This window comes from Sprattus sprattus (assembly GCF_963457725.1).
Source record: "Sprattus sprattus genome assembly, chromosome: 15".
Lineage (NCBI taxonomy): Eukaryota > Metazoa > Chordata > Actinopteri > Clupeiformes > Clupeidae > Sprattus > Sprattus sprattus.
The window spans coordinates 20,102,464-20,128,353 of NC_137913.1; the positions used below are offsets into that span (position 1 = coordinate 20,102,464).

Genomic DNA, 25,890 nt, shown 5'->3' on the forward strand with positions numbered 1-25,890 from the left:
TCCTAAAGAATGTCCTGAAGTTGCTGCTCTACTTCAGCCATAGAACTGTGTTCAAAACTTTCTTTCATACACAACAGCGAGTTGAGACTGCGACTCATTAAAAATGACATTTGGGAAAAACTGCTCAACCCTCAGGTGTCGGATATATTTGCATTTCTCGGGAACGTCTTGGGGGCATTTGTTTTCACTTTAACATTTTTGATTGTTCGTTTATTTTTAAATGCAGCACTAAGAGGGACCTGGGATGCCAACGTCCAAAAACATTTCAGTTCATTCAGACACAACAATCGTGAACATTAGTGATGTTTAAATTTGTATTTTGGATTTACATCGCCGCAGCGGCACATTCTCGCTCTTTGAAGAAGAGACAAACTGCTTGTCCAGAAGTGTGCGATGTATCCCGCTGTCCGCCGCAACCAGGGTCATGCTACTTCGGTGCTGTGAAGGACTACTGCGGTTGCTGCACAATTTGCAGTGCCGGAGAAGGAGCCCTCTGCGGGGACAGAGGCCATGGTGTTTGCGGCGATGGAATGACATGTGAACACTCACCTGGAAAGCGCAAATCTCGAGGCTTCTGCGTGTGCAGCAGCACAGACTCCGTGTGCGGGAGCGATGGGAGAACATATCCAAGCCCCTGCAGTTTAAGAGCCGTAAACCGACGAGCTGAACTCAGTGATACACCTTCAGTGATTTTGATACAGAAAGGCACCTGTGAAACAGGTGGGTGGAAATTATTTGGGCCGTTCTTTATCCTTCGTGCATTTACATCTGACCTTGACCTCAGCCTTCATTAGGCCTGTATATTCAGACAAGTTGATAACCAGCAGTGAATAGTGGAAGAACTATTACCCTAATATCCACTAAGCCTATGTGTTGATCTTCATTAAATGCTGCATACTATAATATAAACTACATTTCACCTGATTGATGAGATTGCTGTAAAACAATTGAATATGAGAGTACTACACAGTTACTTCATATGAATCTAATGCATAAGCATAATACAATGAAAAATACATGGGTTAGATAAATGTCATTAGTTTCACACCCTATGTACTGTAAATGGTGTGTGAAGAACGGGGGTAATACATAATTTCCTTAACCAATGGGGCTGTCTGAGAAAAATGACAGCATATCACATTTATAATTGTTTCACTGTCAGTTACATGTGTAATATAAACATGTCTACATGTGTGCATGTAGTTCCATTCCCGGTGGATGACTTCATCACAATATTTATCTGGATTTATAATAGCGATCATTATTATTATTATCAAGGATTAGTAGTAGTTGCCTAGTAGTAGTAGTAGTAGTAGACGAAGAAGAAGACGAAGAAGAAGAAGAAGAAGAAGAAGAAGAAGAAGAAGAAGAAGAAGATGAGGAAGTCATAGTAGTGTGGATCTTATTTTTATCGTTATTATTTTAGAAATATAAATGCAAAAAATGTACCACTTACATAGAACCACTGGACCATATGTCCTGAAATTGAGCATTTGCATCACAGAAATGAGGTATGATAATATGATCACAACAGTGCTTAATGCAGGGCTATCACTCAAACTTGCATGGAACCATGTGCATGGAGAAAAAAATACTCTTATCTTCCAAAAGCCAGAACAGGCACTAACATGTCTGGGCTCAGTCCTCATGCCTTCCCTTAGCCTTTTGCTTAAAGCTCTGCATGATGTCGCAGGAAGGGTAGCACACCAATAAAAGAATGAGGTGATTAGAAAGATTAATCACTCGAGTCCTGAAGTTTAGCTCACATAGTGAGTAGCTCACCGAGTGAGGAAAGCGTGTAATTAGAAGAGAGAATTTGCAGTGCATGGCAGGGCATCTCTACATGGGATTGTATTTCATTACTTCACAGTGATGCCGGAGTCTTCCAAATTCTAAAATTGCGCACACGAGAGAGAAATACAGGGACCGTCACCACAGGAACACATATTAATCATCAGTCCTTGATTAGAAAGCTTGTTGAAGCATGTCAAAATCTGACAGAAAAAATAACAGTCTGAAACGAGCCAGGCCAGTAATTTCATGCTAGTCAAGCTAACTTTTAGCGTATTTACCCACACAAACAAAATGATGAAAATGACAATATTTATTGCCATCAGCATACAGTAGTTAAAGCACTAAACCATGCCATACCCAAGACCTAGAGGGATTTCATACACAGGGGCATTTTATGCCTTGTCTCTAAGTCCCCTGTCTTTCAGTGCCCCCTGATTCTAGTATTTTGGCTACTTCCCAAGCTGCACACATCCATCTGGCTCTGACAGGTGTGCCGTAGGGGATACTACCCCTGAGAGGAGGCAAAACAGCATATACGGCAACCTATTCTATGCCGATCAGAGGTCCCAATAGGCTTGTGTTCCTTCCCTGCCTGTGATCATTCCTAAAGCACTTATTTGCATACATAAGGTTATGTGTGTAATTTAGATGTTATGAATGGTTGTACATCTATGGGTTTTACTGGTTCACATGCCGAGTGAAAAAAAGAATTCAGGATATGTCAAGAGGGAATCTAGCGGGGAAGATTGCTGGGTTGTAGCCAAAGCATTCTTCAGTAGCAATCTGCCAGAGCATGTATTTGCAATGCTAGTTAAAATAGAAGTACAGCTGGCCATTTGCGTAGCTTACAGCAAAGCACCTTCATTGTTGTCAGTACACTGTAATCACACTTCAGTGAGATTTTATGTCTTTAAAACTGCTTAATACTTCAGCTGAACTGTCCTTACACCTTGTTGAAATAGATGCCCTCAAAAAACTAAACTGGTCTGTGGGTCTCTGTCTTGGGCTCTGAAATCAGCCTCGGGCAATGTATTAACCAATCGAAAAACTTCTAAAGTGATTACCAGCATTACCTGCCAATTATTTTTGCAGATGCACAGCCCAAGAAAGGGAGGCTTTGATTGACTTGACTAGTTAGCAAGACTAAATGTGACTTACAGGAGCTTTAACATGTTTTTATAAGAAATAATATATGGCAAAACACAACTTGCAGAGCTTTAGCCCTAAAATACTTTAGAGGGATATTTGTGCTGAGGTCTAGGAACTGCCCCTGGAGGAGTCTGGAGAAGAATTATGCTGCTGAGGTTAGCTACCACGGCTCACCTCAGGGAAGGGAAGGCTTTTGGTATACAGGTCCCGATTACCCCTGGAGGTACAAGCCTCCTCACAGCTGGCCCAAGCTTGGTGATAAGAACTTCACATAAATGTAAAATGGGAGGGGGGAAAAGTCCTGTCAGTCGGCCCTTAGCCACACAATCCTAGCTGGCACAGGGTGATACCCCCAAAGACAACACGGTATCAACCACAGTACACACTACCGTTGCTGATGAAACATTGCCGTTTTTTCCATGTGATTGTGTTGTTAAAGAACGGAAGTGAACATGCTGTACCTACATTTGAATACTTCATCGGATGGAAACAAGCAACATCTTGCCCCTTGTTCCCATATAATGTCAGCACCCAGTTAAATGATAATTGGAGTCATATTGAATATTTTACACGCCACTGATCTTTCTCTTAGAGGTGGTGGCATCATGTTTTAGCATACACGTTTTCAACTTATTTTTGTGTGGTTTCCAATCGAGCCATCTGCAAACCTCTATTTCCAGGTTCCCAGAACCCGAGCAGCATGCGCTTCAAGTTCAACTTCATTGCAGATGTGGTGGACAAGATTGCCCCTGCAGTGGTCCATCTAGAGCTTTTCCGCAGGTAATACAAGGATCCACAGGAGTCAACTTACCCACTGAACACACAAATGAGGGACATGCAATGGTAGTAACTATGATATGTAAAGATACTTCTAGAATGTATATATTTTTAAATGCAACCTAGCAGAAAATATTTTGATTATGTGCATTTTATCCGAATTGATCTACATATTTAGCACTTTTGCTATATTTCACGATCAGTTGCATGAAATAATTTGCCTTCAGGATCAAACAATTCAAACAGTTCAGTGTGTCATAATCAGTCAATTTATTGGGACTGATTGAGCAAAAAAGAGATAGCAAAAGCATGCATCACATATCCAGGAGGGTCTGATCTTGTGTGATCAGCGGAACAATATTCTAAGGGACCGTTTCATCCGAATGTAAGTCAAGATGATGACTGTTAGGTGGGAGCCGCACTTCTATCAACCACATGCTGCTTAAGCTTCGGAACTTCACACCTGGGCAAAAACAGACCCGGCGATCTGGGCATGAAAATAAATTGCTATCATGCGAGAATTGATAGATTGTACTCAGCTATTAGGGGCCAGAGAGCAAGTAATGTTGTGATTATATGACTAGATGAAAACTCTTGCCGTCCACACATCCGCCTGACTATGTTCGATTTTATTTGCCTTGTAAAATACAGAGAACCCCAGGTGACCATATGTGATGTTAAGGCCAAATATACATTTATATAATAAGTGTTCACTGTGTATAAATGATTTTTTTTCTCTCTCAGGATGTCATACTCCAATCAGGAGGTGCCTGTGTCGAGTGGCTCTGGGTTCATTGTTTCCGAAGATGGTTGGATAGTCACCAACGCCCACGTGTTATCAAACAAGCAGCGCATTAAAGTTGAGCTCCAAAATGGCGTCCACTATGATGCTACGGTAAAGGACGTGGACCCAAAAATAGACATCGCTCTTATTAAAATAGAGTCTGAGGTAAGCATCTTGGCTAAATGCTGAAAAAGGCCTTTATCCCATGGATCGCTCAAATTTATGCTTGTGCTCCTGTGCTGTTGGCTTGTCATCAGTGACTAACGTCAAAGTGGCAGTGAATGAATTAGTCCTCAGGACACAGTCCAGCAGATGTTCCTGGGGAATGGCAGGGAGGACTTGCTGACCAAAATTAGATTCCACTTCTTGACACAGTCAATTTGTCATTTGATTTTTCTCTGGGGCAATTGGTTCTGGTCATATAAATTCAAAATTTCAGTTTGTCTCAGCATTCGCAAAACACCATCAAGACAAACACATCTGTTACGGCTGTGACAGCCTCTTTGGTAAACTGGACCTGTGTGTATTATTAGGATATTTCTTAGAAAACTGCTGCAGGCCTGTCTAGAGACGTAACATATATTTTTGTGACTGGTAATCACATTAATTCAAGCTAAGACTTTTTTTTTTTAACAAAAATCCTCTAGCAGATAATGCGAAGTGCAATGATCGGTGACAGCAAATGGGAGTCCTACACGCTGTGCAGACTATCAGACACCAGTTGTTGCATGGCGACTTCTTTCTTTAATGGAACCAAGCTTGGTGCCCTTGAAGGGGTGGCAATAAAGCATGCAATAAAAATGCACCCTACCTTGGGCGGGCAGGTGGAGAAGAAACAGGCCGTGACAGGTTGAGACGTGATCGATCGCAAGGCCCCCCTGGTTAAAGCAGCGGGCCTCTCTCTAGTGAGTCAGTCCAAGGGACCGCCAGGGATTATTCCTTATGAACAAGGCCAAGAAAAAGAAATTGCTGAGTTTAAGGTTTCATCCACAGGAGTGAGATAAGTAATTTATGTGGAGGTGGCGGTGGAGGCAGGGGTGGAGGGGGCTTTGAGGCAATGTTTTAACATTGTGTTGCTTTTGTGTTTGTGCCCGTTAGAGCCCTCTGCCTGTGCTTATGCTGGGCCGCTCGTCTGACCTTCGACCTGGGGAATTTGTGGTGGCCGTGGGCAGCCCATTCTCCCTGCAAAACACTGTGACCACTGGGATCATCAGCACCACACAGCGCGGCGGACACGAGCTCGGCTTCAAGGACTCAGACATGGAATACATTCAGACCGACGCTATTATCAATGTACTTTCACGCGCCCTTGAGCATATTTTTGGCACAAGTTTGTGGCCATTTGGTTTTTGTACACATCTCTCAGTGCTGATTGTGGTATTGTTGGCTATTACAAATTTCAACCATTCTTTCTTCTTGCAGTACGGCAACTCTGGAGGACCACTTGTTAACTTGGTGAGCATTCTCCTCATACTTCTTGTCATTCTGAAAATATGTTACAATTAAACGGTAGATACAGTCCCTTTCAATTCCACAGAGGCATGGCAAGCTAGGATTTTATTCCATTTATTCAAGGTTTGGCTTTTTTCTTTCTCTGCGGTTTTACATCTACCTATGTGTGGAAACTTACCATCCCCCAGATAGATGATCCGCAACCTCCTTATACTCCTGCTATTGATCCTGAAAAAGAAAAATGCATCCCTCGCCCTTGAAAGACTTTCACCCTTGTGTCTGATTATTGCCATCCATAACAAAAGCCCTGTATTGGAGGAAGGAGATGGAAGTAACAAAAAAGAATGTGCACAACCCCCTACTGTGCTCTTTAGAAAGGCCATTAGACAGTTAGATGATACATACACATCCTGGCTGGCTCCTTAAAAGCTCTCTGCTGATTTAATGAAATGTTCTTTGATGGCTGTTATATTTCTGGTATTATTCATTCAAATTCCCCTTTTTAAGGTCATCCCTTCAATGCTTAATTGTTTGTGCTTTGTGCCAAAATTAGAAAAATTACCATTTATAATGTGCTGCAGATGCACAGGGCAATAAGAGAGAAACAAGCATTGTGTTTCGTTTCTAGAAATGTTTCTTGCAATTATGCCCCAGTTATGTCCCTTAATGGCTTTATCTTTGTTACAATGTTTGTGATGTGGCTCCAAAATGACATGTTTCTTCGTCTCTTATGTTTTCAGGATGGTGATGTCATCGGCATAAACACTTTAAAGGTCACTGCCGGAATTTCATTTGCAATCCCCTCCGATAGAATACGACAGTTCCTTACGGAGTCTTATGACAGGCAAAGAAGAGGTACCGATGAACATATCTCATACTAGCACTCTAGGCAGCCCATGTGCCTGTCTGTTGTCATAAATACTTTGATCATTTCTGGTCCATTTGAGTGCGTGCCAGGAGCAGATGTGCTTCAGTCCTGATCACATCATGCAGGGTGCCCACTGCAAATTTATACCAGGCTCGGCATCACAGCAGACCCATAGATGTGGCTCATTTAAGATAGCATTGTTTAATCAGTAATAACTTACTGAAACTGCACATCTATGGTGCATGATGAGTGCCTTTAAATTGCATTAAGGAGCATTTTTTTTGACACTTCCAGTAGGAATTACAAATGTGGTTATATTATGTAGTTTGATCTTACACAATACATTTCTGCACCAGTGCTGCATTAGATGGCACATTTCAAATGCATCTACAGTTTATTGCCGAAGCAGGCCTCAAAGACGGCTAAACCTAGCTTTCAATTTCAGGAAAGACAATGCCAAAGAAGAGATATATGGGTGTACGGATGCTTCAGTTATCACCAGCGTAAGTCATATTCATCCTTTGGTGAGGCTGCCTTAAGATAGCATGTTTGCTGCTATCTTTTCATTAAATGTGCCCTTTTACTTAGGCTCCATTGAATGACTTGCAGATGCAACTGATAATGCCTTATAAATCGTAGTTTTTTTTAGCTATCGTTTACGATAAATGATATAACAGCGTCTCTCTTAGCCACTCATTGCGGTCAGAGTTGTCATAACATGGTAGATGAGTACATATTGATGTAATCTAAACCGCCTCTCATCTGGCAGTTTGATCATAGAGCTGAAGCAGCGTGAGAAAGACTTCCAGGATGTGACATCTGGGGTCTATGTGTACGAGGTCATCCCAGGGACAGCTGCCGCCAGGTAAAGGAAGGCCCTGGGCTTTGCCCCCATATTCAGAAAGGTTACACCGATACTGGAAACGGCTCTAACTTAAGAGATGCAGTGATAGATAAGTCAATCAAGTGTTTAAGTTAAGCATTTTCAGTCACCTACATTCACTTGAATGATAAGGGCTAAAGAGTTACAAGTTGACTGATAGATGTATTGATTGACACTTGATAGCTACGTCATAAGCATGTGGAGTCAAGGCAGAAAAAAAACAACCATGCAGAGAGTAAAGACACCCACATGCCTCAGAATACACACATCCAGATCAATACAAATGCAAATCATAGTTCAAAGTTTGTGGCTGCGTCATGGTTGAAATTCACCATGGCTCTATATGGGGCTGAGGCAGTCAAGGCAAACACTTACATCAGGCAAGAGATAAAAGCCTCCTGGAGACACAACCTGAGACACATCTGGTTACTCTGTGGGAGGCCTCTCCCCCCCAAGAGCTCCACCCGCCTGCCAAATAGATTGGCAACCGCTGGGCTGAGCAAAAGGAGGCCCTGGATGAAACCAGACCTTTTCAGAGAGGTCTGGACCAGAACACCCTATGGGTTTTGAAGGCCGTCTGAGTGAAATGTATGCCAGGTCTCTGCAGTGCTCAATCCACCCACAGCCTCCCCACGCATGGAAAATAATGCGTACTGTATCGCTCTGGCGAGGGTGCAGCCTAATACTGAATTCCTACTGTTACTGTAGATGAGTAAAATTATCTTCTCTGATGAATAACGTTTATGTTTCATGATTTTTTTTTTTACATTTATGGATCGATGGATTTTGAAATTGATCTTATAGCAGGGGTCTGTCCTCTTTTTTTAAGGCCTACGTTTTTTGTTGTGTTTGATGCGAGGCTACATGTTAAATACTGTATATTTTTTCTAAAGATGTTGCTTGTGACTGCAAACAGCATTCACTTATGTTTCAGGCATAACAGATATTGATCCCTTGAGAAGCAACCAGAATTTCAAACATTGATTCTGAATTACAACTAAGGAACATAGTGAGCTATACTCACAAATTCATAGCTCGTCATCTTTTGCTAAAGAATGTGCAATCTTGTAAACCAACTTATTCTAACTAAACACGCCATGCATGTTCATTTCCTAGTGCCGGCCTGAAGAACCATGATGTGATCACCAGCATCAACAACCAGCCTGTACAGAGCACAGAGGATGTTAGTGACGCTGTGCAGTCAGGACAGCCTCTGTCAGTGGTGGTGCGTCGAGATAACGAAGATATTCTCTTGACTGTAGTCCCCAGTGAAGTGGAATGAATGGTGCAGCTCCGACGTATTAACCCATAGCAGCTATTTAGTACGTATAAACAAGTAGATTTGTGAGTATGTGTGCTGGTATTGTCGGTCTACGTCGGTGTGTACCTGGACAGTTTTCTTTTGTGTTTTTGTATTACATGATGTAGCATTGGTTATGTCAATTAAGATATGTCCTTAACATCAGTGCCCTTAATTCTAAATTCCAGACTTAACTGGCATACAATGTGCTTTTAGTGTTTTTGCGGTTGCCTGGACATTATGTTACTGAATGTTCAGGTTAGTTTCCAAAGATACTGTGGTTACGATGGTGGTGTATTAATGTGGTGGTACTGTATTTTTAATGGCGATATAGAAATTGTATGGAACAAGAAAGAAAACATCGACCCAATGTTTGCCATTTCTTCTTCATCAGACACAAAGTGGGTACTTGGATGCTAGAGTGGGAGGAATTGATTCAGGTGTGTGCTATATTGCCAAGTATCTTATCTCATCATGTCAAATTCTAAGACTTTATTTTTGGAGCCATTAGTATTTCAAATGTCAATTTAAGAAATTCACGCACTACTGAAATATAAGAATCACAGTGTCACAGTCTACTGGATAGTGCAGAGAATAGCTGTCCAAGCACTCCATTTCAATGGGAGTGCTAAGTCTGTGGCAGATGCAAAGTCTAAGCACAAGGACCAAACGCTATTTTCATGACAAAGTCATATGCAAAGTCGGGTCAAAATGTTTGTGCCTTGCTCAAGGCGTTAAACTCCAGGGTGGGTGTGTTCACACACTGTTTGGGTGTGTTAGAGCAAAGATGTGGAAGTTCTATGTAAATTAGGTATCAAAAGAGAAATTGAGGTCATGCTGCCTACACCTCCCCCTTCTCAGCGCATCATGGAGTGTGTGTGCCAGTAGAAAGGTGTTCCTCTGCTTCTAGATCTTTCTATCGACTCCTTTTTGTCCCTCACATGAAGTGACCTGCCTTGATTTTATTTCCTTCACTTCATCCACAGTATTTACAGCTACCGAAGTCCATAACGCCCTAAAGAATCAAATCCAATGTTTTCACAAGGTTTATTGTCGGTGATGGTCTGCACAGGCTCGTACATGGGATAAAGGCGTGGTAAGAGTCTAAAACCAGTGAGTTAATCTACCAAAAGTCTTGCAAAACACAAACAACGGCAATAACAAAAGCTTTCAAGCATGCCAACCAGTGTCTTTTGGCGATATAATTGGTGATATCGTGCTGTGAAAGCTTATCTTGCATTTTCACAGGGTAGTCTGACATGGACCACAAACCTTCAGAGTGAATAGCCTGGGCAGCTAGTGAGAAGGACAGGTGTGTTTTTCTATCTATCCCATGGCCATTAAAACAATAAAGATGGTACCAAAGCTAGCTCAAAAAGTGTTAAATGCCTGTATACTGTTGTTTTAAACTGGCTGATTGCCTGAAATAGCACTTTTACTGCTTCTGTGTTGGTCTGGACGATCTGTCAGTCATCATTTGTTTTTCATAATTTCATAACACAGGTAGCATTGTAACAATTTCATAACATTCAACCTTGCCTGTCTCCATTGCCAATACAATGTTGCAATTCACCCAATTTGATCACCAGATCCTGTAATTGTTATTCTGCTCCACGCATCCCATATAGACCTAATACTACTCATTGCCTCTAATGCTTGGGTGAAGAAAATGATTGAAATGTATCTTCTCTCCCTGACACTACACTCTAGATTAAGCTTTTGCACACAGTTAGTTAAATGTGACATTATTCTTTTGTAGAAGTAATGTTGTTTTTACTATTGCGAGGTGTGTTCAAATAAATAAATGCCACTACACATCCTAATATTATCACGTAAGGGATAACGGCCATCGAGCTGTGCAGTTCTACAAAGTTAATGGACGCTGCGGGGCAAAGAACTCCACGACGCGCAGCGAAGTCCATTAACTTTGTAGAACTGCACAGCTCGGAGGCCGTTATCCCGCTTATCTCCCGTTTACAACATCCACATTTTTTTTTATTATATTATTATTATTATTATTATTATTTAGAATTTCCTTTATCTTTAGGAAACTTAATATGCATAATAACCTGATGAATTCTTGATTTGAAGCCTAGTGCTCCCGTTAGAGAAAGTAGTGAGAAAGTAGTGCGTGGAACTGGTCTTCAAATTACCTTTAGTTTCCCCGGGCATTGCTGCAAAGTGACACTCATGAGCTCTCCTCTGTAAACGGACACACGGACACAGGTGTTGTTCATAAGGTTTTACTATTTAAAGTTGAACTCCACGTTTCCGTTGATGGTGAAGTTGGACAGAGCAACAGAGAGGTCAAGTTTGGTCATTTTGGTCGAAGGCTCACAATCGACAGCAAGGCGTTGAGGAGCAGGCGAGTTAGCCGTGTGAGCTGGACCACTGGCCGTTTAAATGTCACTCCATCGCTTCCTCTCAACTCAACTACACTTGGGGTCCAATAGTTTTTCAGGCTGGACTCGCACCGATGCCCAGTGACTGCCATTAAAAAAACAAAAACTACAATGGGACACTTTCAACTTTGTTAATATTTGTTTATATTGATTTGGATATCGCCACAGTGAGGCTAACTAGCTACTATGTATTTCAATGGATTTTTTTTTCGAATTATCCTAGCTGTCAAAAAATAAACGTTACGTTGGTTGTCAATGGTAACCATTCAAGAGCATTGATATGGAACGGCGATTTAACTTTTCTACTGGGACTACGTCCAAGGTGTGCATCTATACGAACTTATTGTACACCCCATTAGCCAATCAGAAAACAGTATTTCGTTCCAGAGGGAGATAAATAATCATAATGCATCAAAGAACTGTCACTATGACCAAATAATTTAGACTAAATCCAGTCACCAGTGCCCTAGTGGGCTGGCCATCTGTATCAGGTATGGCTATTTATTTGCGTCAATCAAACTGAGATGCCCAATACCTCTAATGATAGGATTTGGGGCATTTTAGAGATATCTGAATGCTACACTTCAGAAAACATCATTAAACAGTCAAGACATATCTCTGAGAGAAACAACTGTCTTTGAGGACTCCCAAAACATCACACTGCAAAAAATGTCTGTCCATCAACCCCCCCAATGAGACATCAATTCATGAATTATTTATGACTCATCTGACAGTGCACATACCCACACACACTGTAGTTATGAAAGGAATTGCATAAATGTCAGGGAAAACTGCCACACATTTAGCATACCTCAGATCTAGAATCATTTTCGGCAAATATTGAAAATGTCCTTACCTCAAGAGTGAAGGGAAGCTTAAAGGCACAAGAATACCCCCATTTGGTAGACCTGGCACACTGTAGTTTCACTCTCTCAATGTCCTTAAACACAAACAAAAGACTGTCTGAGGCCCAATCTGTGGCACATAAGAGGTTAATTCAGATCATTGGTATTTTTCACTAATTCTTCATAAACTTGCAAAAAGAAAATCAGCAATCGTTGTTCTATCCAGCACAGACCTTGATCATAGTGCATGCAGCAAGGCCTTCAACAGGAAATCCTGTTCTTCGTCTGTGTAGAGAAGCAGCTCAATTTCTATTGCTTTCATTGTACTGGGTGCCACCATTGTAATGTCAGCAATATTTGCCAAAAGGGGTCTGTTTGAGTGCAATTCTGGCTTTATCTAGTTTACTGACAAACTGGTTTAGAGAAATATCAAAAGTAAGTGACAAAGATAATGTCAACACTGTGTTTTTTTGTCTTACGTCACCTGGCTTAGTGGGAGCTAAAACAATAGATGAAGACCATTTTAGCACACTGCAAGCTTTTTCAGTGTAGTAGATCAGTACAATTTCTAGGCAGTCAAAATACATTAAAAATACGTAGGCCTCCTCAGGAGCTGCTAAGTTATTTGCCAGTGTACAGGTTACAGAGAAAAAATATGTTTCCAGAAATGTGGGGAACATTCATTCTCTGAGCATCCTCTGAGGAGAAATATTCCATTCCATGGCAAGAAGGAATGGCAATAATCCTAAATTACTAAACAGAACTCACATTCAAGGTCATCCTTGTCAATAATATTGACACATTTCAGTGAGACACTTTAATATTTCAATGTTAAATATTACAACAGAAAATACATGAGGCTGAGCCATTTATACTGTCAACAAAATACAACAAAAAGCAAAGTCTCCACTTACTGCACAATTCAAACAAATTCAGTAATAATAAATAGAGTAAAAAAAAAAAAACACTTATTAAAAAAAGCACCCTACATTCAAGGTTTAACTGCAGGGACTCCTTGCCATCACTCTTGTCTAATGAACCTCAATGACTTCTGAATGTAGACTGTGACTATGCGGATTCTACAAGGAATCCTGAAATCCTGCTCATAGAAAGCATCAGAGAATAACTTCAAGAATCCTCCTTAAGTCCATGGAAACCACATTGCTTACCAATAGTACGCCCTAAAAAAATTCTCAGCTAAGCCTAGAAGACAAAGCCCAGTCAAACAGCTCTGGTTTTTAGTTGACGAATGCTGGTAGTTATCCAGCTGTATTTTCTGAACACTCCATTCGTCCTTCATGGAAAACACAACAGTTCCGCTGAGAGAGGCAGTGTTTACACTGGAGGCCTTCCAGCATTTCATGCAAATATTTTCATCCTATTTGGCAAGAGAATTTTTAAACAAATACCTGAGGAGAATCTATCTATTCAGATCCAACACCATTGAAGGGTGACAATACCCAAAACCGAAGGCTGATTGAAAATGTGTCACAGGTTTAAAAGCAATGAAGGGGGGATTGACAGCCAAATTGGCAGCAAACCCAGGAAAAAGAAATAAAACAACACAAAAAAAGAAAAACACAAGATGCCATGTCAGGAGAGGGCTTGGCAGACATACGATGTTCATTATATAAGACCATGAATATACAGTATGTGCGTAGGGGGCCAACAACATTCTGTCCAGACAAGGCTTGTCTTCTCAGTCCTTCAAGAAGCATGGTGCGGAGAGTGAGTAGTCACTAGAAGAAGCAACCAAACAACACATCCTAAAGCAGCTTTAATGCATGCAGATGTGCACAAAAAACACATAGAACTCTCCTTGGTGCACCCCAAGCAACGTCTGCTTTTTACAGGGCCTCATCTCTGCTCTGCTCTCCTCTGCCTGACCAAATACTCAATGTCAGTAGAAGGTGCACCAGTTGCTGCTATCGCTTGGCATCAGACCTCCTGTGATCAGCAGAATCAGGTCGACGAACCACCAGATGCCAAGGCCGCCCAAGGTGAGCAGCTTGCCAACCGCTGTGCCCGTGTGACCGAGACAGAAGCGGTCGACCCCGAAACAGCCCAGGAAGAAGGAGTAGAGCAGCGTGGTGATAAAGTAGTGTCCTGTGTACCTGTTCACATATGAGAGAAAAAAGGGCTCAATAAATTCTGACATTTGATGCATTTTCTTATCCTCCATTCATTTGCACAAATCAGTATAATTTCCTTTAATAGTGGAAAAATAACACATGGTACAGGTTAAACAATTAAGATTTAACATCTTAGGTACATTAGAATCACACATTCACCAATTGCTTTCATAATCTGTAACTGTACTGCTGGTTTGAGCCCATATGGAAGTACAAGGGCAACCCTTTTCCTCCTAGATAGGTAAACACTGCCACCTTGTGGTATCACCCCCAACAAGCCACCTTCATTTTCACTACTAAACTATACCAGTTCAGCATTTTCATTCATTATATAGCTGGCAACAGATCCCCTTGATAGTATGATTATTGTGCAATAAATAGTGAATATGGGTTATTTTGGTTAAGGGTTAAGTATGTAATGGCTTAGAATCCTCCTGAGTTTTTCCTGAAGTAGGGGCTTAATGTTTCGAATATGGGGCACCAAGTTTGGGGCAGGGGCAGGTGCGTGTATCAGAACAAAAGGGAAGATATGAAAAGGCAACAGATTAAAGTTTGGATAGTTGCCAAGTCAAGAAAATGTACTTTAAGCAATTAATCATCACAGTTGAGATAAAGTAACTGTTTTCTTAACATACATGTCATGAAAATACATTCACAGACACAATGGGCTATGGAATATACTATCCCTTTTCTTCAACTTTTTCAGTAAATCAGCTGCATAGTTGGACCTGAGGAATACACTTTGATTGATTGTGCCTTTCAAACAGTGATGAGCATGCTTACTATGCTTGTTTTCACATTCATGAACTGGGTTATAGATTGCTTCATAATGCTAGTGTATGGGGCTGAATTGATATTTAGGTGCCACCTGGCCAATTCCGAGTTTAGTAGCATATCAGGTCATTGTAACAAGTTGCTACGTCCACCGAAGGCTGTTTCTGGGCACTGTCAATGGAGGTGAAATGCCAAAATACTAGTTTTTTCAATAACTCTTTCACTGGACAACCTGACCATCACCCTACCACCACCCATGTGTGTAGTAGTGTGAGACACATTGGGAAACTGACTAGATCACGAAAACCCCTGTCCTTTCTGAGAAGGCCCAAAAAAAAGCACATTTTGATAGAATACACATACAAACAACTACAGGGCAGGCACAATAAAAACAAAGTTCTGATTAGTTAGCAATAGGCATAGTTTAGTTGTGCCTGTACGACTTTGGTATGATACGTAGCAGATCGATTCAATCATGAAAATGTCACAGTTTATGATTTATCTGCCGCTGGCCTTACTTGATACATGGCTCGTTTCCTCTCAAAAACTCTTTTGGTCCAGCACATTCAATGTCATCCAAGGCGGTGCACCAAACTGCAGTATGATTGACATCCTTGTACACCTGACCCCCGAACTTCAATAGGAAGAGTTAAAAGTAGAAACACGAGTTTGATCAATTTCAATAAACATCTTCAAAACAGGATTCGACTGTTATACCAAAGAAATGTCAATGTTCATGATAACAACGAGAAAATTGAATAAGACATTGTTACTAACCTTAACGCACCCGTGCCCCAGTTCCTGAAATGCGGTGACGTTACCTGCGTGGTCCACTGGTTCTTGACAGAATACAAACTCATCGGGTCTGAAAGACAATCACACTTTAAGTTGGGAAGAAATTATACATAATATGGCAAATTCTAAACGATAGGTAGCTGCTAGCTAGCTACATTAAAGCATCACAACACGTTAAAGCTGTAGGTCATGTCCGGTCCAAACTGCAAAACTTACAAATAACGACAGAGGACAACTGGTGATTCCCCGTTGTATTCATACGGTTCCGAATCACTCACAGGATCCACTGCTGTGGCATTGGTAACGTTGTCAGCTTGGTCCACAAATGTTGCTGTTGTTGCTGATAACGTAACGTTAACTCCATTTCCAGGAGTGTCAGATGAATTCTGGGAGTAAATACCCTCCAGACATTGCAATAACAAGACAGTTATCAGCAATAAAAATTGTCCGCAGAGTAAGATGTAGCTGACAGATATCCGAAACATTCTGTTTAGATTATTGATGCATGCAAGGGGGGGAAAAATTCACACAGGGCTATAAAGCAAGCTAGCTAGCTTGCTAGCTTCCTGTGCTAACGTTCGCTTCACAACAATAGTAATCGGTTTTGCTGCCTGGCTTACAAGCCAGTAATACCTGAAAGCTGGTGCTTTGACTGTAGAAACTGATCTTAATTCAACACTTTTACAGCAGTATAAACAATAACCTTAATCTTGATGACAACTACATTATATCATTAATGTGCAGTGATGCCAGTAGCCCAACAAGAAGATCGCTTCCTCTTGACGCCACTGTACGGAGATGACGTCGTGTTTTAGGCGAGTTCGTTCGCGTCGTATAACTGCAGTGGCTTTTGGCTGCGCCTAAAAAACTTCTGTTCACACTGACTGTCATCCCGACTCTAGAAGTTGTACTGGCGGCCCCACCTTTCTAAATACGAATAGTTTTTTTTAGTGTTGAACTCAAATACATGTATTTAATATGTGCCGCTAAAATCTATGAAGGCACATATGACATCTCCCTGACTGACTGTTTTCAGTCTCAGGGAGGTAATAGCCTACCCTATTTTTTGTGTTTAGCGTATGCCTGCATTTACAGTAGCTATAAGGATAATTATGAAGTTGTTCATTCAGTTATTCAAGTGAGACTTCATTCGGTTTTGTTATTTGCTTTTGAACGCAAATATTTGCTTATTTCAACACAAAGTGTTATCCGAGTTCAGTTGTTTGAGATTTGTGGGGAATATTTTCATTAAATGCAAATACTAGCAAGTATTTCTTGAGGTTGACAGGGCTGAAAAAGATAGATAGATACTAGATAGATAGATAGATAGATAGATAGATAGATAGATAGATAGATAGACAGATCGAGATACACTGTGGCATTAACAAAACAAAACATGCTCTCAGTTCATTCAGTTAGCCAACATATTATTTGAGAAATCCAAGTGAACTGAATCAGTGTAATAGTCGTTTATTGAGGAATCCAAATTCTTACTTTGCACTCATTATTGACTCGTATTTTTACAAGATGCATTTCTAAGATAAATTAGCAGTAAATACAAAAACGTACACGTTCTGACATATTTTGTCATATATACTAGACACACATATAAGCACAGATTTAGACATTATCCTTGTTCAGCAAGTGCTGCATATTCGACAAACATATTCCCTATATTCTCATTTAATTAATTTAGCATAATAAACTCCGATACGAAACAATACAGAGTACTTCTTTTCATCTAATATTGATTATAATTGCAGGGCTGCAGGTTGCCAAAGTCAATTCATTATATATCCTGTAATATTAATTACCAGTTTTCCAAACAAGTTTTGATTTTTTTTTTCATAACTAGTAAGTCTTTATATGACTAGAAAAACAGTGGTTTCGGATGCCAGACAGTGTGAAGATTCTGTGTAAAGTAAAAGAGCCTGCAAGATGATTCTGAATCAAGAATGAAGAAGAAATTCGTCCCTTTTTGACCAAGTCTATTTTATGAGGGGACTATTTCGAGGATATTTTGATCATACGAGGTAGCCTATTTTGCATTTCCTTCACTTAGAGCCATTCCTTTTCATTCCTGAAGTTTTGATGTGACTCGCTCGGATTCATTTTACCACATCAACAAACCAGGCAAATAGGATCCGCTTTTACATTTTGGCGATAGTGGTTCAGATAACCAGATTACACTCAAAACATTATTGTAAACCATTATATTAACTATTGCAATAACAATGAAGAACTTGAGGCTGAGACAAAAGTCACGTAGCTTTTCAGTTCCACTCACTGTGGAACGGGGCCTGGAGATTGCGTTCCAGGTGTCATTTGAACACTAGACGCTTCTTCCATTGATGTAGGGAATAATATTTTTTTCATCATATAGTCTTCCAAATTAAGGTCATATTTTCTGTAAATCGCAGTGGGGATAGCGCTGCCGGGGACCTTTATTGGGAGAGAATAGGGCTTGCTCCGCGAGCGATGGCCCCATGCATTCATAAAGTGAAGTCGGTGAACCCAGGATGAGGCGACAGCAGCAGTAGCCACACAGGGGTAGGGTAGAAAGCTTCCACCCGGGGGGAGTCCGAGACCCTGGAGGAAACAGGTAGGAATTATTAAAAATGTTGTATGTCATATTTAACGAAATGAAATCTAGACCTACTATACAACTATATTTTTTCTTTTGTTCAATGAGAAGGCATGTAACATGGACAGTGTATGATCGAGAGGACATAATAAGAATCGCAGAAAAGCCGTGCGTAAAAACGCACCACTTATTAAAATGCGTAAATATACCTGAGTGCAAACAAAGTTAATTAAACGGATTTTCCTTACCTGTGGTGAGGACAAAGATGGTTGTTGATGGTGAGTGGCTAATCCTGACGTTCCATTTCTCCCCTGGGATGATGACAACAGTCTGCCGGTGTCCAAGGTGCTCATTCCTTCAGACATCAAAATGTTCCGTCCAAAGTAAAATGGCGTTGGGTGAATTAAAACATTGTTTGTAGTATTTAGAGAACTTAGAAAGTGCTGTTCCATCATCCCTGGCGTGTAAATAATGTGGGGTTGTTGTAGCTGTTTTTTCTGGAACTCTTTCCCCTCGTTAGTAGGCCAATCATTTTCCGCTTTAGGTTCACTCTCAAGATTCCGGAGTCTTTGGGTGCCACCGAAGTCGAGTTTGGCCTTAGTATGCTCATTGCTTAATTGTGGGATGTCTGTAGTTGTGGATACTTCAAATGGGTCTGGACCATCCTTGACAGTAGGATTATTTTCATCCTCGTCGCTATCGGCTTCACTGTCACTGGTTTCTTTCAAACAGAAGTGATTAAATAAAGCAGATTTAACATACAAAAATAGTAACTCTAATTAAGAGTTATCGAATTACAATAGCAATTATCTGGCTAAAATAATGTGCTTCCAAGTCATTTGAAGCGAGTCTGTCGAGCAGATTTCCATAATGTATACGCAGAGGTAAAAGTATGACTTAATTTAAGTACTTAGAAAAAATATTCATGTTTAACCTTTAAATGTGGACGTGACGACAGGCCTTATTTGGCGAGAGGTTGGGGAAGTTCGATCGAGTTCGACGTCCTTGTCTTTTTTGGAATTAAGGCCACCGGAGCGCACTGTCTTCAAAATTAATTGTTTCCTGAAATGCAAACGAAAGAACCGCTAGAAACAGCAAACATACACCTTCAATACTGAAAAAGAATATCGATAAAGGAGGTGCTGTAGTCCATAGGCCTACAGCAGAAAACAGAAACTATTCGACGACGATATACCTTTTCTCTCTTCTTCCATTTCCAGTATCACGAAATCCTTTTGCAAATGGATTGTTATCAATCTTTAGTTGTGTTATCTGCCAAATGAAATAAAAAATAAATATTGAGGATTCCCCTAAGCTTGAGATGAGGACACTGAATTCGGTGCTGAATGATGCCAGTTTATTATTTTTACAGACGTAGCCCATGCTTTCTGTCCTCATCTAAACACACGTAATGACACTTTATTGGAAATACATTTGGATCAACTTCAATTTCACAATTCCACCTGTATTCTCCTGAATAATGTACTGAAACACAAATGCTGATACAGAATGCATACCTTGTCGTTTTGGTATGCAGTCACAGCAATAAATTGCGTCTCCGGATAGACATATGTTCTGAAGGTACTGTATGGAAGTTTGAGGATGTCATTTGCCCGCACAACATGGAATCTGGGCTGATATTTGTGCATGGAGTTTAGAATCGTCTGTTGAATGCATAAGGAATAAGATAAATAGTCATTGTTAAATCTACTTCCCGATAATATGCATTTGTTTTCTCCCAAAAAGTGGGGTATTTTATGTCGTATATTCGTGGTGTACAGAATGGTGTGCAACAATTCAAAGACACTTTAAAGTATATTAATGCTTCAACAATGTTGTTTGAGAAATTATTTTTGATTAGTTCAATTTCGTTTAAATAGTTTAATATTTTCTTTATTTTATAAACGTTTTGTGACAGTCCAGGCGTTGGCAAGTCAAGTCAGATTTTGCCAGCATGAAAATGTAATTATAGCTTACTTACAAATCCATGCTTGTCAGACATATTATTGGTCAGCTTCAGTTTTTGAAAACTGACTGTTTTGGACATCCAGTGTTCTCCAGTGGCTGGACTATCTGGGTGAATGCACATTCGCTTGGGCATCTCTGGATCCGCTTTCCCAGCCACCATCCAGCGAGAGTTGTGGAATTTGTATCTGCACTCGTCTGATGCCACAATGTCCATCAACAAAATATAACTCGCTCTCTTGTCAAAACCAGAACATCTTACTCTAAATGGTGGGAACATTCGTCTGTGAGAAGATAGAAAAGACATCAACATGTTAACTTTAGACTATTCCCACACAGATTACGTGGATTATTATCATCCTCCGCAGACCTTGTGAGATACAAAATTGAACTTGAATCAAATTAATATTATTATTCAAAGTCAAATCATACCTTCCGGATTTTGTGATCACCATTTCAGTTCCACATTTATGGAATTGCTCCCACAAATCTTTGGCTTCTATGTGAACCACTGGGTCATCCTCAACCTCAGTCTCTGCTTCACGTGTTCTCAGTTTAATAAGATGCGCGGCTTTAGCATTTTCTCCCCGGAAGGGAGACTGGATGCTGTTCGCAAGGTTGCCCACGATCCTGTCCTCTGTGAGTTTACCCGGTACGCACGGAAAAGACCCAACAACTGGGACGAAAGGATACTGTTGCCCCAGAATTGCATTCATAGGGAAGTCCGAGAGTGGATGGTAAGTCATTTTCAAACTTCCGTCAAGCCTTGTTAACACGGTCTCCACAAGTCACTCCAACCTGTCTCCAAATAACCTGTTTTGAAAGTTTACAAAAATGTGGAAACACGCTTTGTGTTCACATGTGTCAACCATAGATTTTGTTTTGAAGAAAACGTAAAGACGACCATTTCTCGACGCACTGCGGTTGCCTACAAGGATACTAATTCCACAGTTCTTTTTAGAAATGTCTTTCGCTGTATGATCCTTCTTATATGATGGGCAACTCGATTGCGCAACTGTGTCTGTTGGCCTTACCGAGGTTATCAAAACATGTTGACTTGATGGTTCAGTCCCTGCGCACCGATATTGATCGATCAACGCGAGAAACAAATTGTTATGCCGTCTTCATCTTCTCACATGCCAAAGTGCCCATTACGACTGTTAAATACGAAATCCATCGCAGAAGACGTCTCTCACTGCGGGATACTGTTGCGCTTGACTGGATGGACAACTCGGTGGCAGGCATGAGAGAGTTGGCTCGAAGTTGTAAGGTTGATAGACTGTTTCACGCGTCCGGGCCAATTGTGGATCATCCTGGGCGTGGTTTAAGGGGGGAAAGGCTTAAATAAGTTCTGTCAGCAATTTTAAAAAGCCAGAAACCAGAACTTGAATCTGCTGAAAGGATAAAGGAAGTAGCCACTGCCTCTCTGACTCATGGTAGTTAGTTTCTCACACTTTGATTTAAAGGGCGTGCTGATATTTTGACCAATTTGAAGTAAGGGCACAGAAATGCATAATACAATTCCATAAATAGTTTATTATCAGTTGTGTACCGTCTTCAGTTTATTTATCTACAATGGAAACTTAGTGCAGGCCAGTGTAACCTTCAAGTAAATATGTCTCTATTTATACCTATGAGAGAAAGAAGATGAGGGGACCGAGGACATTTTAACATGGTGTGAATAAATTCTGTACGGCTCCACTTCAGCTTTAACTGGAATTACTCCTCCTCCTCTCCTCCTCCTCTCCTCCCTCCTCTCCTCCCTCCTCTCCTCCCCTCATCCACACCAGCACAACATTCTCTCTCCTGTCAATCACCTCATGTTCAATCAAGGAAAGCCCTATTACTGGTATGGGGACAGTGGAGTCTCACATGACCTCAGATACACAAAGGCATATGAGTATGTGCTGCAATCACATGTAACTTTTTCGTGTGATTACAGTGAAAATAATTTGTCAAAAATGATGCGACTGATCAGAGTACATTTAAAGGGCACTTAACATAACATGTTGCGATTAAAGTTTTAAATCAAACTACAGGAGAATTAAACTTTGTCATATTTGTTTCGTTTTTTGTTGTTTGGTCTTTACACAAGTTTTGACGATATGGGTGATCTTACTCAATGTAAACGCCACATCTACAGCTACGATGCATACCAGAAATGATACTATTAAACAATTTCAACTTAATCTATCTGTTTTTACGACATACATAAAGTGAAATTTAATCAAATCAAATACATCAAATTACTGTGAAATTGCATGTTATTGTTTACAGTCATAACAAAGCCCCTCTGTTATTGGTACTGATTTGGGTAAGCCACACTAGACTTGTGTAAAGAACATACTAAAGGGGTCCTGATAATGCTGCCCTCATCCCCCCTCCACTCCCTGTCTCACATAAAACCTCACAGTTCCTGGGCTCCCACTGTGAGAGGCCAGTGACATGAACCCGTTGCAGTCGACTGTCTGCGGGGGGAATCTGTACCACAGTGCCGGAGCATGCCAGCGGTTGTCCAGGCAGGATTAGGTTGTGTATTTAGTTACTGGGCTTTATTGATGCAGAGTTTGGCTCCCCCCGCTTTTTGGCAGGCTGGGAACGTCGCTGTAAAACCCGCTCTGTGAGTGAGAACAGCAGGTTCAGGACACGAGATGCTCCCGCGCCGGGTCTCCTCCTCCACTTTCAACCCATGCCATCACATTTCATCATGAGAACAAGAAAGATGACAAATAAAACGCCTATACCCCAAGCTATAAAAACAGGTCAAATTTGATTTTACATGGGGGAAATGAAAGACGAATTTATCACAGAGTGTTGCGACTTAAAGGTACAGTGTGTAGTTTTTAGCGGCATCTATTTGTAGAAATGTAACTGGTATACCTGGTATATAAATGGTATACCTGTATTACCTCTAACTATGAAAGGTGTTTTTATTAGCTTAGAATGGGCCCTTCGCATCTACATAGGGAGATGCTTGTAAAGGGAAGGGTATCCCGCTGGTTGCAATTCAGAAACTTCACCCTTAGATACCACTAAACACTACACACTGTACCTTAAAAGGCAGAGTCTGTGATTCTGGTGAAGGTTTGTTGATATTTGAGCTTAATAGCCAATCAAATTACACATGCTCTTGTGTAACATGCTTACTGGTTGGAGTTGTTTATGGCTTGATCAAAGCCACTATGTTTCTTATTTACAGAGACAGGACTGTGTAGGAACACCAGAGTTTTTTGGAGCGCACACACAGAACAGACAGCTAAAGAATAGTGATGAGAAGTTCGCTGAATATGTATAAAAATGTATAAGACTAGAATTGTAGACCTCACCTTAACCGATGTCATGATGTTGATCAGGGTAACCCCTGTCATTTTTTCATCTGTATCATGTCAGTCTATATCATCAAGCAGCTCTCATGTCTGGTGTCACCTTTGTTTGCCCCCCCCCCCCCCCCCCACACACTTCTGGAATACAATTGAAAATGCCTGCCAGCATATGGCTCTTAAACACACTGTGGAAGTGGTGTGGAAGTGTTCGGTTACATTTGCTACTGAACATGTCACTCAAAGTAGCACACTGCAGTTCACTCATCCCCTCCCCCCAACCTCCCCCAGTGTAACACCACTGTTAATAAACACACTCTTTTGGTTAACGGGTTAAAGGTGATTATGATTGAGTGGTTCTGTAAGGGACTCTTGTGGGCACAGTCATTCAGCTGGAATTCCTGTGACGGCATTCTGACAGCTGACATTCCCGCAACTGGACTTTTTGTAGGGGCCAAATGATAACTACAGAAAAGACCTTCATTGTGTTTCTGCATTAAACACTCACACAAACACATTGATTTGCATATAAAATCAGCAGTATGCTTGATGCAACAGTGCAGACTTTAATCAAGGTAATGCAATATTTTATTTGGATTGAAGGGTTTTTGTTGTTAAAAGCATATAAAAATGTTAGAAACTTTACAGTTATCCTGGGGAAACTTCAAAATAGCCTTAGGGGAAATGATTCATGGTCTATGGCCTGCTGTCCATCTGACGGAATCCTGTGTAAAGAGAGCTTCATACAAAAGGCTTAGGGCAGATATGCCGTGTATACGACTTATGACGACCTGATCTTATTCTGGCAAACGGGCCAGGGGAAACCCTGCCTGTCAATCAGCACGACTTCAAAGTCGGACACAAGAGAAGGAGAGTAAGGAGCTAACGGGAGGCCTTGCCGTTGTTCGTGAGGTTACTTGTGAAACTTATCGCTGCAGATGAATGGTTGGATTTAAACTGTGCCACCGCCTGGCGATTACTGCCACCATTGTGAAAAAAAAACAGCCCATTTTGTCCTTGGAAGTGTTTGGCTGTGAGGATGCTGGTGTCCCCTGACAGTCACTTGGTCTGTGGTACAGAGGTGTTGCTGCCCTCATCCTCACCGTGCTAAGATTACACTGCGAGATTCCAGCCTGTGTGAAAGGGTATTACCTTGCATACCCAGCAGAGATAGATGGAAGAGTGCTGCTTTTCAAGGATATGCCGCACCAGCCTAATCATTCTACGCAAATTAAACTCCACTTTCTTCCCAAAGAAGTGAGAAGGGATATGTCACTTGTCACTTAAAAACAACAAAACTCGGTCTTAAATGTTTTATATAATATTCATAATTTGTGTCTTTCTCAGTATCGTTAATAAGATTGACAGTAAGATTTGTTAACATTTATTGGTTATACCTGGACTGCAAAAACACAGCAAGCTCTGGTGAACTTAAAGGCACAATATGCAACAATTATGCTTTAGGATTAGGGTTAGGATAAGAAGTTTAACCTTAAAATAACAGCTTAAAAAAAATTGGGGCGCTACAATGACTTTTAATATGGAGAATTGCGTCCGTACCAATGGCATAGCAGGGTCGATAGGCATATAACTGCCTTCTGTAGTTTTGCCTGCCGATGCCCGCCGACCTGACTTTGATTACCTTCTGCCGATCTAGTAAGTAGCTTATTTGCCGTCTTGCTTAGTCTTGTGTTGCACATGATTGATGTTTGACTGTGTAAGGACAGTCGTTGAGTAATTAGTTTGTCATAATGTCAAAGTCAGCACATTTCAAGAGATTTCGTTAGTTTTAGCTGCTAGCATACCTTTAGCGAATACCTATTAATCCTTAATTCACCTTTAAACCTGCTTATCTATCAGTTATTCCATAACAAGGCAATAACAAGTATCACAGTTAAGGTCATAGCATCCAATCCTGCATAACAGTGGTGTGCCTTCAAAATGCTGAAAGAGAGGTTGCCAATGCAATGTCCCAGACACCTTTACTGTTTAGACAGCAGAGCGGTGATGAATAGCTCACTGCTAACATGATAGTGTTACTGGACCTCTTTGGACTTTTGAGGTGG

General features: G+C 40.9%; 3 protein-coding genes across 3 annotated transcripts; 1 reads left to right on the forward strand and 2 right to left on the reverse strand.

Moving 5' to 3' along the window:
* Positions 1–302: 302 nt before the first annotated feature.
* htra4 (HtrA serine peptidase 4) lies at positions 303–9,010 on the forward strand (the record flags this gene model as incomplete). Its single annotated transcript, XM_080852622.1, has 9 exons — positions 303–720; positions 3,624–3,723; positions 4,465–4,669; positions 5,603–5,797; positions 5,927–5,959; positions 6,697–6,811; positions 7,270–7,327; positions 7,594–7,689; positions 8,824–9,010. 9 exons carry the CDS (start codon positions 303–305, stop codon positions 8,987–8,989), a joined length of 1,386 nt encoding a protein of 461 aa, XP_080708748.1. The 3' UTR covers positions 8,990–9,010.
* A 4,323-nt stretch (positions 9,011–13,333) lies between these two features.
* On the reverse strand, positions 13,334–16,613 carry tm2d2 (TM2 domain containing 2). Its single transcript, XM_080852056.1, has 4 exons — positions 16,172–16,613; positions 15,938–16,025; positions 15,679–15,794; positions 13,334–14,368 (listed from the first exon to the last, which is right to left on the reverse strand). Exons 1-4 carry the CDS (start codon positions 16,438–16,440, stop codon positions 14,155–14,157), a joined length of 687 nt encoding a protein of 228 aa, XP_080708182.1. The 5' UTR covers positions 16,441–16,613; the 3' UTR covers positions 13,334–14,154.
* Positions 16,614–18,353: 1,740 nt separating this feature from the next.
* tbx3b (T-box transcription factor 3b) lies at positions 18,354–21,250 on the reverse strand (the record flags this gene model as incomplete). The annotated part of the gene is made up of 7 exons (XM_080852623.1): positions 18,354–18,544; positions 18,724–19,260; positions 19,474–19,601; positions 19,735–19,811; positions 20,057–20,203; positions 20,521–20,788; positions 20,937–21,250. The coding sequence occupies 7 exons, from the start codon at positions 21,248–21,250 to the stop codon at positions 18,354–18,356; spliced, it is 1,662 nt and encodes a 553-aa protein (XP_080708749.1).
* Positions 21,251–25,890: the final 4,640 nt, after the last annotated feature.

What these genes read in the sequence shown, in the direction of transcription:
- tm2d2 (XM_080852056.1), bottom strand. Translation starts at nt 16,440, where the DNA reads ATGTTTCGGATATCTGTCAGCTACATCTTACTCTGCGGACAATTTTTA. An exon ending in GTTGTCCTCTGTCGTTATTT is followed by an intron (nt 16,026 to 16,171) that starts GTAAGTTTTGCA and finishes ATTGTCTTTCAG; the next exon opens with ACCCGATGAGTTTGTATTCT. An exon ending in GGAAACGAGCCATGTATCAA is followed by an intron (nt 14,369 to 15,678) that starts GTAAGGCCAGCG and finishes ATATGTGAACAG; the next exon opens with GTACACAGGACACTACTTTA.